The following is a 16,509-nucleotide window of genomic DNA, read 5'->3' as shown; positions in this document are numbered from 1 at the left end:
ACGCACAGCTCACGGTGAGCTCTTCCTGCAGAGACAGACCTCGCCGGTTTGTGTGGAGCTAAGTGAGCCGCAGTCTCAAGCATGTTCCGAGCTGCTGTCCGACTCTCAGTCTCCGGTGCCCGGAGCCTAGCGCGTAGGCAACCACGGTGCCAAGGTATGCATGCTTTTGTTGTGTACAAATCAAAGCCTGACTTGGCTGTTAAAAGTACTATGCCGAATTAACGCTCAAATCCACATTGCTGGACTAGTGTCTGTGCTAAGCTAACTGATTAGCTGACCAATGAGATCCGCTATACTCTTCCACCATACTTTATTTAAACTAGCCAATTGCATATCATTTTGACTGAAAGAAATACATTGATAACTGATCGGTTACAAACAAATCAGGCGTCTACAGAGCTTAAACATTGTGCTTGATGTTGGCGGTGTCCTTGCCATGACCCACATAGTGACGGGCCCTGTGCAGCTGATGCTACATGCTAACTTGACCACAGAGTGTAGGAATTAAGTGTGGGTTGTAGTGTTTGGACATTTTATAGAGATGTGTATGCCTAAGGAATGTCTTGTTCTGACAGAAGATCGTTTTATTTAATAATGAGTCCTTTGCTTCCAGAGTTTCCATTTAGTCCAATAAAAGTCCAAATTTGGTCATAGCAGGAAGTCTAATGTTTCACATGTAGTAACCAAATTTGTAGTGGTTAAGTTACTAACTTGCATAGTTACTAACGTATGCACCTTTATAATCTTATCACTGACAGCGCAGTCTGTATGTAGTACGTGTTTAAGTGGCTTTGAGCCATCGAAATGTCATCTGAGGTGAGGAATTTTCGCTAGAAATGTAGTTCCTGCTTGTACAAAGAACCTCCCCATAGCAATTATTCTTTATTGAGGATACGTGCCTTTACGCTCATTGGCTATTAAAAATATCCAAGATTCAAGGCGTTTATTGTCATTCACAGAATGGAACAAATTGTACAATATAATTCTTACTCCGCTGTCCACTCCACAGTGAAGCCATAATAAAAGAACAGAACACCTGTCCTGAACCCACACATATTAAGTACTGTTCTGTTTGGTCTCAGCTGTTTTGGCATCGCGGCTTTACTCGCATGGAAAGGTGGAGACGGACGAAGAGTTTGATGCTCGCTGGATCACCTACTTCAACAAGCCTGACATCGATGCATGGGAGCTGAGGAAAGGTTTGTGAAATAAATCATAACGCATTGCTGAATGAATTTATATGTGTAAGCCGGATATGGAACATACTGCACCCCACGCGATTGCCACCTGGACAGTAACATCGGTGCTGTCCTTCCTGTCCCATATCTTTTACATTCACAATGAGCAGGGTCCCACACAAATGAAGGGCAGCGAGTTCGGCTGTGACTGGAGCAGGTTAAAAACATTGCTTGAGATGTAATGACTTCACTGGATGAAACCTCTAGTTGGGGTATTTGTCTTGAGGCTAACGGCTAACACAAAAGAAAAATTAAAACTACTGCTAAGATTTGAACAAGCCTATAAGCAGTCTAAATTTGAGTTGTTAACATGTTATATTGTAATTATTTAACACTAGCCTTTAGCTCGCAAGATAAAAGCTCGTACCTTACGAGCACTAGCGTTTCCTTTGGGGGCAGGATTCACAGTGAAGATGTTTGCAACACGCTGCAGTGACTGTCCATCAGTAACTCGTTGTCCTTTACAAGATCTTAAGCTATCTCTTCATTTGTTTGGGACCCTGCTAATGAATAAGCTAGTGAATGTAAAAGATGGGGGACTGTGCGCTGTAGGCGCTGTACTTCCTGTCCCTTATCTTTTACATTCACTAGCTTATTCATTAGCAGGGTCCAGGAAGAAGTCACATGTAGCCCATTTGCAGATGCATATAAATGAAGAGGATTTGACTAACCTCTTTGTTTAGAAATAATATGATTAATTTAAGTATTTATTAAGGAGGTGAAAAGTCCATAATATTTTTTCCCCAATGCACTACTGGAATATTCTAATTTAAAAACAATTGAAGAGCAGACACTATCTTAATTGCTTGGTAATTATCAGTCTGAGCAAAGCACTGCTTGACTATTTTTTTTAATGAAATGCATCTCTGTTTCATTTTTTACTGTCTGTCCTGTTCAAGTGGCTCATGTGATGCGTCCGTGCCATTCGTCTTGCTGTTGCACTTATTTTTGGCTGCAGAGTTGTATGAGTGGGGGAAAGGTTAGACCAGGTCATTCCTCTGGTATCTGTAAACAGAGGTCTTTGTTGAAAGTCATCTCTCTATCAAATAGCTAATACATTGTTTATTGTTTACACAACTGGCAAGCACTAAAAATAATTGCTTACAGGAATGAATACTCTGATCGGTTATGACTTGGTACCTGAGCCAAAAATCCTGGATGCAGCACTGCGAGCGTGTCGGAGGTTAGACGACTTGGCCAGCGCGATCCGGATTTTGGAAGCCGTTAAAGTGAGAAAAATGTCTACCTGTTTGAAATTAGGTTTTAACTGAGGGCCTTTTGTTGTGCAGTAGGTTAATGATTTATGCGTCTGCCTTGTTTGTCTCTCCAGGATAAAGCTGGGCCTCATAAAGATATCTACCCATACGTTCTTCAGGAGCTGCGGCCGACACTAGACGAGCTCGGCATCTCCACACCTGAGGAACTTGGGATTGATAAAGTATAGTTGAAAAGGTATTGCACACATCAAAATCAATGACAGGGGGCTTTTCCCACCCCTTTTAGTTAAATACAATACACACATTAAAAAAAAAAAAAAAAATCTAAAGCACACACTATTGTTCAGTTTTAGAACATGTTTCACGTGAATCTGTAAAAAAAAAAAAAATTGAAATTGAAATTAGTCTATTGATAAAGATGATCTGAATATTCCCTAATATATTCCTTTTTTCCCCCCAGGTTTGAACATGAATCTCCTCACTGAACCCCCTCATGTACTTTAAATGTTTGCCTCATTAAATAAAACTGTGTGATATTTAATTGGCCTTTATTAAGTTCTGCTTGTAAAATATTGATGAACATAATAAAGGAGATGTATCTTTTGAGTGTCACAAGTATTTTTTGAATATTTTAAACCCTTAAGACTAATTTTGTAGGAAAAAACTGTAATTAACTGGTTGGATTTACACTGAGCAGCAGATTATCATTTTTCCGCTTGTGTTCTGGTGTGGGCTACTTGTTCGAGTCACATCTCACCACTAGGGAGCAGCATTTCCCAATGAATGTACAAATTAATTTACTGTAAAAATCTGTGTTGTTTTACAAACGTGTTTTCATTTCAGGGACATTGACATGCTGGTAAATAAATTATGTCCAAATAGATTTGTGTCGATTTGTTCACTTTGTCAAGGGGGATTTTCTGAGACTGAATTTGAAATTAAAGTTACTTTATACGATGATACTAAATTTGTGAATTTTCATAAAAGTTTAATTTGAGAATTTTTCCCATTCATGCTATTTAGAAATTGTGAAGACTATCTGGTTGAAACTAATGATTTTCCAAAAATCAACAGCTTGTGGAAATGAAGCCACTATTATTTTGAGTGTTGATTTTGTGACTTGTGTTAAAATCTTTGAAACATGAATTCCCATCAAAAGTAAAAAACAGACATTTAAACGGTTCGAAAAGTGAAAGATTTTATGCTCAAGCAGCACTCCTGCAACTCAAGTTTTGAAAATGAATTACTATAATCCCAATGTACTTTGTATAAGATCATTTGCCTGGAAACCCTTTGAGTCCCTGCATTTTACATCCTAACCACACACCATTACAATAAAATGTATGAAATACAGCAGTTAAAGTTAAGCTTAGTGTGACGTCTCCTTACCAACCTTTAACCGGAGTACTTAAAGTATTTCAAATTTTAAACGAATACCCCTCCCCATTAGGCCTACTTATGCCTTCAGGAATGCAGCATAAATCCATATTAAAATAAGACGAATAAAATAAAGCGTAACCCCCTTAGACAACATTGCACAATGATTTCAAAGCAGATGTAAATAATTCTTTTTCCCCCCCCAAGAGTTTACATTTGTTTGTATCCAAATCAGTAGGGAACAGCGTTTCATTTGCCTATTGTACATGGTGATCTTACATTTTGCAGTGCTACGTTGAATTGTTGCACACATAATTTAACTAGTCAGGATTTTGGTAGGTATCCTATATTAGAGAATATCTTTAAATAAATTGGACAATTATCTGAACACATTTAGTCACATGTGCCATTTTATATTGATTTGTAGAAATAGAGATCCTGTTCAGAAATTTTAGATAGGAAAATCTGATTAGGTTTGTTGATTTTTCGTGTATAGTTTTTTTTTAATTCATTTTTTCATAGAATAAGGCTCTTTGTATTTTGACTAAATCATTAAAGTGGTCTATTAATTACAAAAAACTAAACCAAAAACATGATTAAGCTTGTGGAATTAATAGGCTATTATTTATTTATTTTTTTCTTTTACTGATTTATTAACCATGGTGTAATTCTTTTCTCTGCCAATTTCACAGCGACTATGCGCCTGAACACTGGCGTCATGGCCATTTGTGACATGAATGGGTCAAAGTGTGTGCTTATTAAACGCAAAGCAGAGGTCTATAGGTCTTATAATCTAACAGATGTATAGAATAGCTGCGGTGTTTTGTGCTTTGGGTGGTATTTCCGTGTGAAGAGGGTGGGTAGCTCCCTGGAGATATAGGCAAGGAAACCCACTTTACGAGCTATAAGCACGTCGGGGCGGGCCTTTCATTCATCCAAGTTGGGGGTGTAGGCCACTCAGTAGAAGACAATCAAACATGTTTGAGTTTCCATGCGCAGTGACTAGGGAGGTAAAGCCAAGGCATTACCCCTCCTCCTCGAGTCGATCCTCGGTCTCTGGCCTCCGGTCTACAGGAGAAGCTTTTTAAATCACATTTGATCAGGAGAATAAGATCTTTCTTCACAAAAGCTGGACATGAAATGCGATTTGTCTGCGCGCACGGAAAGAAGGAAACACTAGATACGACCTGTTGGCGATGATGGATTTCTCAAAAGCGCAAATGGTGAGTGTCGACGACCCTTTGGCTACACTCGTGTTTATTACAGTAACAAAGCGACTCGCGATTAATCTACACTCGTGCGTAAACGTTTGGCCAGTGACTCTGGTGAATACATTTTCAGTTAAGATATTTTGCAAGTTTTTGTGCGCTTACGTGTTTCTTTGGGCGATTAGTCGTTGATATGCAGGTTCTGAAAAGGTACGAAATAAATTGATAATTGGCAATTACCTTTATGGAGAGCAGCCATTTTAGTCGGTGGAGATGCTACGTGCAAATGTTCTCATGAAAAACAAATGTAACAATTTACGAATAATTCATGATGTAGCCTGCTACTTAAGTGCTACTATAGAGCGAGTAAAACCATAGCTTTAGGCAATTTAAGATTGGAAACTTTGATAGGAGTTACTATAGATAATGCTCCATATGTAACTATGCAAATGTAACCTAAATCAGTTTTTTAGTGGTGCACTTCCACTAAAAGAACTCAGAAAATGTAGTTTTGAGTCATTTCTCATGCAAGTGTTAACTTTGTCCCCGTTTCTCCCACAGTCGAGCCTTTCAGAGCAGGGCAGTCCTGCTGGGCTCAAGCTGGAGGCTGTGATGGAGCATCTGCAGAGGCAACAAGGGGCCAAGCTGGAGGGCAGCCTGCAGGAGAAGCAGATGCTTCAGGCCCAGTTCCTGTTCGCTCAACATGCCGCAGCCACCGCAGCTGCCCGCGCCAAAGCCGGCAGGATGGACCCTGCATTATTCAGTAAAGAGGCACAGATGTTTCAGGCAGCTCAACACATGAACAACATGAGAGCTGTGGACCCAGATATGGAGAGGGACGGAGAGGAGGAGGATGAAGATGAAGATTCTGAGGAGGAAGAGCAGGGTCTGATGGGACAGGGTCTGTCGGGACAAGGTCTTCCAGCTCACCGTGTAATGGGGCAGGGGCTCACGGGGCCTGGTGACCATGATGGTGGGGATGATGAAGGAGATGAGAACGAAGATGAGGAGGACATCAGTCCTAACCAGAAGAAGCCAAGACTGCAGCCTCTGCCAGGCTACAATTATCCGCCCTTCCCCACTTCACAGGCCTCAGCTGGGAGCCAACTGTCCGGCTCTCCACCTTCAGCCATAAAAGCAGAGCCGGAGGACAAGGAAATGTCTCCAGCCGGTCAGCAGTCCTTCACATCCCCCAATGGCTTCTCTGAATGGGGCTATGACGAGTCGTTTAAGCAAGTAAGTTTGATTTGCATACCAAACCTGCTGTTCACATAGCCACCATTTTCGGAAACATTTTTGAACACCATTGCTTCAGTATCTTGCCTCTTTGTAGTTGTTCATGCCTTCCTGCTGGGTTGTTACTGCTACCCACTTTTGTGTTGGAAAAGGAGAAAGCGTGCCCCTTTGGCAGCATGCCCAATTTTAATTTGTGTGTAATGAAAGGCTAGGGCAGAGATCCTTAACGTTTAACATTTAAACACTGGCCATAATGAACACACAAATGTAGCCTGTGCCCACCATTCATCACATCCAAATGACCACACAGTATTTATAATCAAAGTCACTCTTTGTACAAAGGGCTTTAAAATAATAAAGTCTTTGGAGATCTGGTATTTATGGTTCTTCCAGCCTTTTGCCAGCAATTAAGTTCCAGAGGCTCCTCTAGGGTTTTTTTCCATCCTGGTCGGATCTGGTTGGTTCCTCCGTGAGTGTTGCCCTCGCTAAGGCCCCCACTTCAATACAATACATTATGATTAATGAGGCCTGTGGGCAGAGGGACAGCTGCCTCAAAGCATACCAGCAACCACCATGTACATTTTAACCTGGAAGTCCAGACGGGAACAGTTAGAATTTTGGATGCAATAACGAGTGCGTTTTTACAGATAATTTGTTTTCCTTTTACTAGCTCTCCTTGACAAATATGAACTAACATCCCGTCCTGAGCTCATTTCATTTTCTAACGTACACAGTCAATGTGCAAACTAAAGTTTCAATAGTAACGCAGACAGGAATTGTACTATTGTTGTCACAAAGCTCAGATGTTTGTTTTCCTTTGACAAACAAACCGTAGTTTTTTTAAAGAATCCCAATGGAACCATCTGGAAACGCACTCTGTGCACTTTCAACAGTATTCACAGACATGTAAACCAAACAGATTTTCCTTTCCTTTTTTTTGGCCTTTTTCTTTTTACTAGCGGCCCAGATGGGAACAATTATATATTTAGTTGTGTAGACATTTTTGACTAGTAATCTACCAGGGCCATCTTGAAACCTTTTTTTAAATATGAACCAAGCATTCCAACTTCTGCTCACTGCTTTTTCCACTATATTCAATGACAATTATGGCCTATGATGTCGTACATTTTTACTCTAACATCAAGTACAGCTCATTTTGATGTTCTGTGAAAACAATCATATCCTTTTTGACTGAGTATGAACTAACCATTGTAAATGTCTATTGTTTTTTTCACTGTCCACAGGCAACCATTCAGCAGACGTTAGCCATAGCTCAGAGATAGCTTTGCATAATTTAGCGGTCGCTTGGCAACACTAAATTGCCGCTTTATTCAGCTGCGGCTAATCAATACATTATTCTGCTAATGTTGTGCAGACCGTCGTGTTTGCATTTCTCAGCCAGGGCCACACAATGTGGCAACAGCTAACAAAACGGCCTGCCCCTATTCCAACAACAGATAATTGGTGATTTCTTTTTCCTTTCTACAAAGTAAGCGCCACTCTGCTGTGAACTGTCAAACCCTGTATTATGAAGTTCTTGATCCAGGATGTTGAAGAAATCACTTAACACACAGTAAATGCCAATGTTTGCTGACACATTAGAAGCAAGTGATTGTATCTTTTTTCCATGCTGTCATGGCCATTTGGCGGTAATGCTGTAGTCTGGCAGGAAGCCAAAAACTTATAATGAGACACTGTTACATGTGCATTTCAAGTCGATGTGTTTTTGTTTTTAGTCAGATCATTTGGCCTGCTTTATTACAGCCCTGCCATCGTGGCGCTTGTGTGGTCTGAGCAGGTCTAAGCAAACACCTACAAGTCATATGGGCCGGGGATAGTGTTTTCAATAGCAGCCCCGCGCACAGCGAGGGGGCAGATAAATTATCTTGACTTGCGCGAGTGACTAAAAAGACCAATAATTTGATTTGGATTAAAAATGTGAGCCCCCCTGCTGTTCCATTGATATTTGGCCAGGAGCCGGCTTTCTCTCGCATGCTTGAATTTAATTTCATTATAAGAGGCAGATTTGGCATCAATTCAAATATTTAGACATCGGCCATTTACTGTACTCAACATCGTTCATGAGTGATCGTCAGAATGTATTTAGACTAAAATAAAACCTAAGTGGATGCCTTTTCTGAATGGAAGCATTCAGCACTGGTCCTGGTTTGGGCAAAGATATACAGTAACCCAAGACAGACTTTTCAAATAATATTTAGCACTCATTACATACTGTATCAGCTGCACAGAATTTGTTTTCTTCAATGTAGCCCTTTTCAGACTTGGCTGCCATTGTATTTTGAAATAAATCTTGTGCAAGAGGAAATAAATGCCTCTATAAAAAGTAGCCATTTTATGCAACAAAAGGACCCTTTTCCTGACCTACATAATGCTGAATGCTATCAGGATTCCCAGGGCCTGATGTGTGAAAGCTCTGTGGGCAATTAACTGAATAGTCTTTGTTAATAGATCCGCAGTAGGTCTCACTTGCTCATCAATACAGGGGGGAGGGTTTTATTTCCATTTGATGCATGCTGAAAAGACCGGGATGTTTATCTAGCTTCACTTCAATGGGCCTTTTCTTGCGGGGGAGCCTCGGGACTTTTATTGCAAATTGAAATCTGTAGATGTGTCAACAGCTGGGCCAACAGAGCAGAGTCAGTTTTACGTGTTAAGTAACCCAACTGTGAACTGTTTATTATAACTGACCTACAGCTACACTTCACATGCAGCCGTTTCGGTGTGGGGGTGGGTTCGTTGGCAGCCATGCAACTTCAATAGAGTTTCAACTGTAAACACAAGGATTCAGCTGGATGCAGGCTCTAATTCCCATAGTTTTAATGGCACGATATTGTGTATGGTCAAAACATGGATTAACAAGGCTGGTATAGCAAGGTGTTTTCCCAAAATAGCTTGGTGAGAAATGTTTTGTGATGTGAAAGCTTGGAGGCCACTGCTCTTTACTTGAAGGTGGTGAATCTTCACTTTTACACTAATTGAGACGAGGCAGTAGTGATGGATGATTTCTTTACTATCTAAATGATTGTCTAAATGGTTTAATGTACAATGTTTGTTTATATTTGTTTCCAATTCTGTGGTTTTCTTGCCAAGAGTGATATTTTCCCGACTAGGCATTTTAGCTGTGACTTTGGAAATACTTTAGTTTCGAGTGTGCTGAGCTCTTAGATATTATTATGTTAACATATCATTGAAAAATGTGTTATTTAATAGAGTTGGATTAAGATAATACAGCCACTAGCCAAAATGCCATAGAGTGCGGTCAGCAGTGCTCTTGGATTAGTCTTTCAATGGCCATACAGTCCCACACGCCCCCCCGACCTACATCTGAACTACATACAACATACATGACTTGAAATTTCATGTAAAAAAAAATTATAAAAAAAAAACGCATTTGATGTAATTGCGAAGACAGACCATTATTGAGATGTCAGTATTTCCCACCAATCATCATTGATCTAGCTGCTTGCATCACTGCCGTGCGTTGGCGTGACAATAACGCCCCAGCGGGCGTTTCCACACAGTTGCACACACTCTGCCCTCCGCTCACATTTTTAACCTTTAACTGTCATGTTAAGGGGGAGGTGATGGAGGAATAACATGGCACATTAGAGTACCTAATGAGCGCAGAGCCTTTCATTACTGTGCACACACTTGTGTTATATATCGGAGGAAATGGCGGCTATTGCTTCTAAATGTAGCCCATTGGCCATTGATGTAAATAGAAGGCCTTAGAAATAAAAATAAAACATGTTTTTTTTCTGGCAGCAAAAGAAAGACCGGCTCAACAAAGGGCTTTTTAAAAATTATTTTAAGAGTTGAGATTTGTGCTACAAACATTTCTGAATTAGTAGTAAATTAAATTTGTTGGATTGTTTGTGTCTTGTATTGATCAGTGAAACATTATTTCTGTTATATTTTACTACCAAACTGTCCCCTGCCTTCGACTCTTATGTCAAGCATAATCATTTGATCTCACAAACCAAAATGAAGCGGTGTGATGTAAATGGTGTTTTACTCATCCATCTATGATTTGTAATAAATAACTTTGTGCACTGGCAGAGAGGCGGTGCTATCTGGGCCGAAGATGGCGATGGAGGCAAAGCACGAGGGGAACCATCGAGGGACTTTGCAAAGGTCAGTAGGTTAAGTCAATATACAGTTGGCAAACAAGAAAATGTCTTAAATTAGTTGTTTTTCTATCCTCCAGCTTTATGAACTGGACAATGATCCACAGAGGAAAGACTTTCTTGACGAGTTGTTCGTCTTTATGCAAAAACGAGGTAAGAGCCAAAGTTAATTTGTAAATTAAGCCTCAGAGAAAACTGTTTCAATCCATAAAGGAAATTGCAGAACACAAACAGCATGTCCAAAATACTGTAATGAGTTTGTGAGAAGAGGATAAATATAATTCATTAATGAACATTTCTGGAAAATATACAATTAGAACATAGATAATGTTCAGATTACTCTAATAATGTACACACACACACCAAAGATTGAAAGGAAAATACTTTCTAGCAATAAACTAATCAAAGTACTATGTATGTCTATGAAAAAAACTCTATGGTATGTGTTCATGCTGTAGTTCCAGTCTTTGAGGAAAGGTCATGGCTCGGTCAGGCTCAGTCTTGTGCCTTTTAAGCACAAACTAATCTTATTTCCACCACTGCTTCTCAGCCCTCTTCATTAATTGGTTTTGGTCCAAATCGGGATTGTAAAGGTTAGCTGTCAGTGCTCTGATTGGCAGACCTCCCCTCCCCCCGCTCTCAAATCAATGCTGCCATAGAGCTCCACACTGTTGAATAAGCCCCACCCCCTCCATCCCTCCATCTGAAATAGGCTTTATTAGCAGACTACATATCCAGGCAGATTATGCATCCTAAGCCATTTTACGAAACATTAACCTCAGGCACTCGGAGGATCAATCACTATTATTATAAACTATCTGCTTTTTACCTACATACCTGTTTGCATTCCTTCAGTTCCTTATTTCATCAAGTGACATTATTTTCTCTTTTTGTAGGGTGATAATTAAGGTACACGTTAGTTAATTCCGTTTTAAATTCCAAAGTCTACAAAAAGTATATTTATTAAAAATATATATATGTTAGTATTTATTGATAAAGTTAAAGTTAAAAAGCCTTGAGCCTTAAAAATGTATATAAAATCAAGTTTGTGCTTTTGTTTCCTATAGGAACCCCAGTTAATAGGATCCCCATCATGGCCAAGCAAGTGCTGGACCTGTACAAGCTGTATAAACTGGTGACGGAGAAAGGTGGTCTGGTGGAGGTTATAAACAAGAAGATCTGGAGAGAGATCACAAAAGGACTCAATCTGCCAACCTCCATCACTAGTGCTGCCTTCACTCTGCGCACACAGTGAGTTTCATCTCTATGTCTTTATACATAGTTCATTTAAATGTCAAAGAGTATTATAAAATGTGTTGCGCAGGAAATTGAAAACTCACCCATAACAATGGCCTTACTTCATTTTTACAGACAAGCTGCAACTATGAGTGTGGGTCTGCCTCATTTTTCAAACATATGAAATAGAAATTTGTTGTAACAAGTTTTGCGGTTAAATTTGCATAAATAAATAAAAAAGGTTAACTGCATGTGTTGTAAATTCAAAGAGTTTTATCATTTGAGAGAATGTTTGCACACCCTGGCAGAATATATATATATTTTTTTGGACTATTTTTCAAAGAATATTTTTTCACTCATTGTTAGTGGTGGGTGAAGCCATTTGTGGTGAAAACCGAGTTTGCTCTTTCTTAAATCATTATGAAAAAAGAAACTTCCAAAATTACCCTGATCAAAAGTTTACATACCCTGGTGATCTTAGCCTGATAATATGCACACAATGAACACAAAGGGGTTTGAATGGCTACTAAAAGTCATCCTCACCTGTGACCTGTGTTTGTAATTATCGTGTGTGTGTAAAAGGTCAGTGAGTTTTTGGGCTCCTGACAGACCCTTACATCTGTCATCCAGTGCTGGCGTTTCTAGTTTCTGAGAAGAAAAGGTAGTTGAACTGATCTAACAGGAAAAGATATCCAAAGCACATAGAATGCCAATCATTAGGGTTCAAACTCAAATTAAGAAATGGAAAATTAGGGATTCTGTTGAAACCAAACCACGGTCAAGTCGACTGCCAGAAAAAATGTTTGTGATCGTGAGAAAAAACAACACGATGCACAATAAGGAGGCACTTGATGAGAAATGGGTTGCATGGTCGAGTTGCATGAAGAAGGCCATTACTTCGCAAATGCTACAAAGTATCGGCTTACAATATGCCAAACAGCACAGAGACAAGCCTCAACATTTCTGAAGCAATGTCATTTGGAATTATGAAACCAAAATGGAACTCTTTGGCCAAAACCATAAACGTTACATTTGGAGGAGTCAACAAGGCCTGTGATGAACCGTGCACCATTCCTACACTGAAACACGGAGGTGGATCACTGATGTTTTGGGGATGTGTGAGCTACAGGGAAATACTGGAGGGAAACTCATCAGCCTGGAAGCTGCACATGGGACGCACTTGGACGTTCCAACATGACAACGATCCAAAGCACAAGGCTATGTCGACCTCTCATTGGCTACAGCAGAATAAAATGGAGAGATCTCAAGCGTGCAGTTCATGCAAGACAGGCCAGGAATTTACAGAAACTGGAGGCTTTTTGCCAAGAAGAATGGTAAGCTTTACCATCAGAAAAAATAAAGAACCTCATCCACAGTTACCAAAAAAGACTCCAAGCTGTCATTGATGTTAAAGGGGGCAATACACTGTACAACCACTAACTGAGTGAAAAAATATGTTGTGGTATCTTTCATATTCTTTGAAAAATGGCCAAAAAAAATAAAAAATTCTGCTAGGGTATGTAAACTTTTGAGCATAACTGTATGTCAGGCAAGGCCGGGCGACATAGTTCATAGTTTTCAAAACATTGTACTTTTTTTTAACTTGGATTCAATCGCAATTGATTTCTCAGCCCTATGAGTGTATTGTACTGTGTAATGCAGCTCCATTCTCTCTGGTGTAGATATATGAAGTACTTGTACCCGTTCGAGTGTGAGAAGAAGGGACTGAGCTCTCCTGTGGAGCTTCAGACTGCCATTGACAGTAACCGTAGAGAGGGGAGACGCCCCAGTTACACCAACACCCTGTACCGCTACTCTCCCTCCCCTGGGTCTGCTCCACATGGTCTGCTAGCTTCTCCCACCCTGCAGGCCACCCCGACTGGGCACAATGGTATCAGCGCCTCAGCCAGCCCAAATCTCAAGAGAAGCTCGGGTAAATTCCTGTTACTTCATTGTCTAAGCTGCTGCAGCTCCTGACAACTGTCCTTGAGGTAATATTTGTCTCCCACTGTTTTAATGTAATTAAAACCATATCTTGCCTTTCCACCAGAAGAAGCCACACCGCCTATGGTCCCTTCCCGTCTGCCCATGGCACTGGCACTGGGGCAACAGCAGCAGTTGGCACAGGCTGCGACTCTAGAACACCTCAGGGAGAAGCTGGAGCGTGGTGTAGGAGCAGTTCAGGACGGTCCCGACAAGATGATGCGATTGGCCGAAGAGCAGCAGCGCCTCATGCAGCAGGCCCTTCAACAGAACCTACTGGCCATGGCCTCCCATTTCAAACCGATGAACCTCAAGCTCAACAATGGGCAGGGTCAGTGATTTTCTGTGTATCTGAACTGAAATCATCATTGTTGCAAGTGGAGCACCTTGTCTTTATGAATTTGTTTTTCATTTATTGTTTGCAGAAACTAAGCAGGATATGTCCTTCTCTATCTCCACTAACGGCTCTGCCAGTATCAGTGTGTCTGTGGAGGTCAACGGCACAGTTTACTCAGGTAAGATTTTTGAACTTTGGTGTTATTCATACTGCAACTTACCAATTTCTTCTTTCATCGTGGCATCTATTTTTTTGTCAGCCTTTTGGTGCTGTGTAAAAACTGACAATTGGGTGAATTGTAATTGTAACTAGATATGAGTATGTTTTAGGGCTTTGCATATTTGGCAGTTGCTCAGTACACACATTATAAGACAATAATGAGTAATAGCAGGACACATGCTGTGACAAAGAGATTAGATCAGATTTGAATCATCCATGTGACTTGTGATGGTTAATGATTATTTTCCTCATTCCAGGAACCCTCTTTGCTCAGAAGGTGTCCCCTCCTCCTGTGGCCTCGCAGACGGTCACTATGGCGGGCACCAGCGGCTTCAGCGCCCTCTCCTCCACACACTCCCCCTCCTCTTCCTCCTCTCCCTCTTCCGTCAAAGGACCCAACTGAACCTCGAGTAACTCCCAACATACCTCTCCGTCGGACAACCGCGTTACCTCAGGTTTACTTTGTACAATAGGCTTCCCTCTCTCAGGAAATATCCTCTTTATCTGATATTTATAGCGTTGCGTTTGTATTTTTATCTTATAGTTTAAGTTTGCAAAGGGAAGCCAGACTGAGACCAAACATATACACTTGAACAATATACTGTACGTTTTGTAAAAAAAAAGAAAAAAATCAATTTCAAATGCACAGACTGAATGTAACACACCGATCATCAGGGGATCTCTTAAACCAGTGGGTCGCTAACCATTTTCAGTTTGCTGCGTGCCTTTGCCAACAATGACTGTAGATAAAATGTTTCAATAGTTTTTTGGAAAGTCAGGCTTATGATGAATGAGTGAAACGTTGATGAAATGGCCTACTCTGTACTTTGATATTTGTTATACTAAAACAAGGTGAAACAGCCAATAGTTTTTTGTTTGGAATATTTTAACTTGTGTTGAAGGTGGGTTGCGAAGCCATACCAGTTGAGAATCACCATCTTAAACCTCTCACAGATGGGGCTTGTGATGCAAAAATAACAAAGTTTCAGGTATCAGATTGCCACAGTGCCTGGTAGGACCGTATTTAATGTAGTATTGTTTTCTAAAGAGCTCTGCTGGTTGGTGACTTTGCCTTTAGAGAACAAAAGTGAAATTCAATCTCGGTATGTAGGTGTCAACTACTTCAGCAGCGTGGTTTATGATACAGTTCTTGTCAATAGAACAATGAGGTCTCCAAAGTGTAGCTGATAAAAGACCAAAAAGCCTTAGTTCCTGTTTCCTCTGTTGTTCTGTAGCCATTGTGTGTCTCTATATTGACTTGGTAAGTTTAAGGCAATCTTTAAGTCAGGAAATCTATGTATTCGTCCTGCTCCTGCAAAAAAAGAAAAAAAAAAAAGAAAAGTGTACATAAAGAAATTAAATCAAGTGTTGGTGGAATTGGTTAAAGGATTTGCTTTTATTATTTTATTTTCTTGTTTGGTTTTTGATATTGCACTAATGATTTGGCTCGGCCTCAGAATAGTTTTGCCTGTATTAAAAAAAAAGAATTCAAGAGCATACAGTTCTTTTTGGTTTTTGATATATATATATATAAACAAGGTTTCTTCTGAATGTAGTTGTAACAAGTTACCTCAATTTCTGCAACGCTCAGGAAGATCTACTGTTCACTGTTGTACTGCTGCTGATTTTTATTAAGACGAGGAATGTGTCCTTAATAATGATAACCTCACTCAGGCTTCGTTCAAAAGATCATTTATTGAAACATTTCTGAAACGGTGCTACCTCACACTTCTAGAGAAATATGCAAAACTGACAGCGACATTGGATTGTTGGCTGAAAGTAAACTGTAAGTGGACAATCATGTTGACATACATCGCAAATGTCACTGTGAACTATGTAGACAACCTTATGTAACCTCAGTTGTGTCACAATTATGATGTATTTCTTTGACCTGTGGCCATGAATAAAACAATCATGTGTGCTTTAAGTATGTGTCTTTTTGTTTTGTTTTCCCGTCTCCATAGGACATCCTGTTTTGTGGTCGGATTACTGTTGGTTTTGAAAAGTGGGAAATTTGATTTAAAAATTCACATAGCAAAACAGAAAATTTTCGAGTTCCAGAATTTGAGTGAATTAAATTAACTACAAGCACCTGTTTTTAGTCGCTGTTATGAATACTCTAGATTCATGTTTGTTGGCCGCAAAGTTAAGCTCTCAATAAGAAATGGTGTTCAAATTAGGTCCTTTCACTCATTCCTAACTTTACTTCGCTAAATGTTGTGTAGAGGGATGATCTCTTTTTCACTAAAGGAGGACAAACATCTCACTTTACGTCAAGGGGGGGGGGGGGATCCGGTACAGGGCCTTTAA

At 40.1% G+C, this 16,509-nt stretch overlaps 2 protein-coding genes across 3 annotated transcripts; both read left to right on the top strand.

Annotated features, from left to right (window-relative positions):
* Positions 1 to 12: 12 nt before the first annotated feature.
* On the top strand, positions 13 to 3,331 carry cox5aa (cytochrome c oxidase subunit 5Aa). The gene is made up of 5 exons (XM_079567626.1): positions 13 to 154; positions 1,083 to 1,199; positions 2,346 to 2,467; positions 2,569 to 2,690; positions 2,916 to 3,331. Exons 1-4 carry the CDS (start codon positions 82 to 84, stop codon positions 2,680 to 2,682), a joined length of 426 nt encoding a protein of 141 aa, XP_079423752.1. The 5' UTR covers positions 13 to 81; the 3' UTR covers positions 2,683 to 2,690; positions 2,916 to 3,331.
* A 1,151-nt stretch (positions 3,332 to 4,482) lies between these two features.
* LOC306971176 (AT-rich interactive domain-containing protein 3B-like) lies at positions 4,483 to 14,891 on the top strand. Of its 2 annotated transcripts, none has more exons than XM_079567351.1 (9): positions 4,483 to 5,055; positions 5,602 to 6,276; positions 10,357 to 10,431; positions 10,505 to 10,577; positions 11,492 to 11,675; positions 13,343 to 13,593; positions 13,714 to 13,974; positions 14,069 to 14,158; positions 14,457 to 14,891. In XM_079567351.1, the coding sequence occupies exons 1-9, from the start codon at positions 5,029 to 5,031 to the stop codon at positions 14,600 to 14,602; spliced, it is 1,782 nt and encodes a 593-aa protein (XP_079423477.1). In that variant the 5' UTR covers positions 4,483 to 5,028; the 3' UTR covers positions 14,603 to 14,891. The 2 variants fall into 2 exon arrangements, with proteins under 2 accessions (XP_079423477.1, XP_079423476.1); XM_079567350.1 differs by having other exon boundaries at positions 4,716 to 5,055; positions 13,711 to 13,974.
* Positions 14,892 to 16,509: the final 1,618 nt, after the last annotated feature.

The sequence above is a fragment of the Gobius niger genome (genome assembly GCF_951799975.1).
Source record: "Gobius niger genome assembly, chromosome: 12".
In the NCBI taxonomy this organism is placed as follows: Eukaryota; Metazoa; Chordata; class Actinopteri; order Gobiiformes; family Gobiidae; genus Gobius; species Gobius niger.
Note: the sequence above shows the minus strand (reverse complement) of the source record. Positions and strands in the feature narration are given on the sequence as shown.

Bases quoted from the DNA above. Each gene is read 5' to 3' on its own strand.
- cox5aa (XM_079567626.1), top strand. From the start codon at position 82: ATGTTCCGAGCTGCTGTCCGACTCTCAGTCTCCGGTGCCCGGAGCCTA. The intron at 1,200-2,345 runs GTTTGTGAAATA...AATTGCTTACAG, and splicing joins TGCATGGGAGCTGAGGAAAG to GAATGAATACTCTGATCGGT. The intron at 2,468-2,568 runs GTGAGAAAAATG...TTGTCTCTCCAG, and splicing joins GGATTTTGGAAGCCGTTAAA to GATAAAGCTGGGCCTCATAA.
- LOC306971176 (XM_079567350.1), top strand. From the start codon at position 5,029: ATGATGGATTTCTCAAAAGCGCAAATG. The intron at 10,432-10,504 runs GTCAGTAGGTTA...TCTATCCTCCAG, and splicing joins CATCGAGGGACTTTGCAAAG to CTTTATGAACTGGACAATGA. The intron at 13,594-13,710 runs GTAAATTCCTGT...CCTTTCCACCAG, and splicing joins AAATCTCAAGAGAAGCTCGG to AAGAAGCCACACCGCCTATG.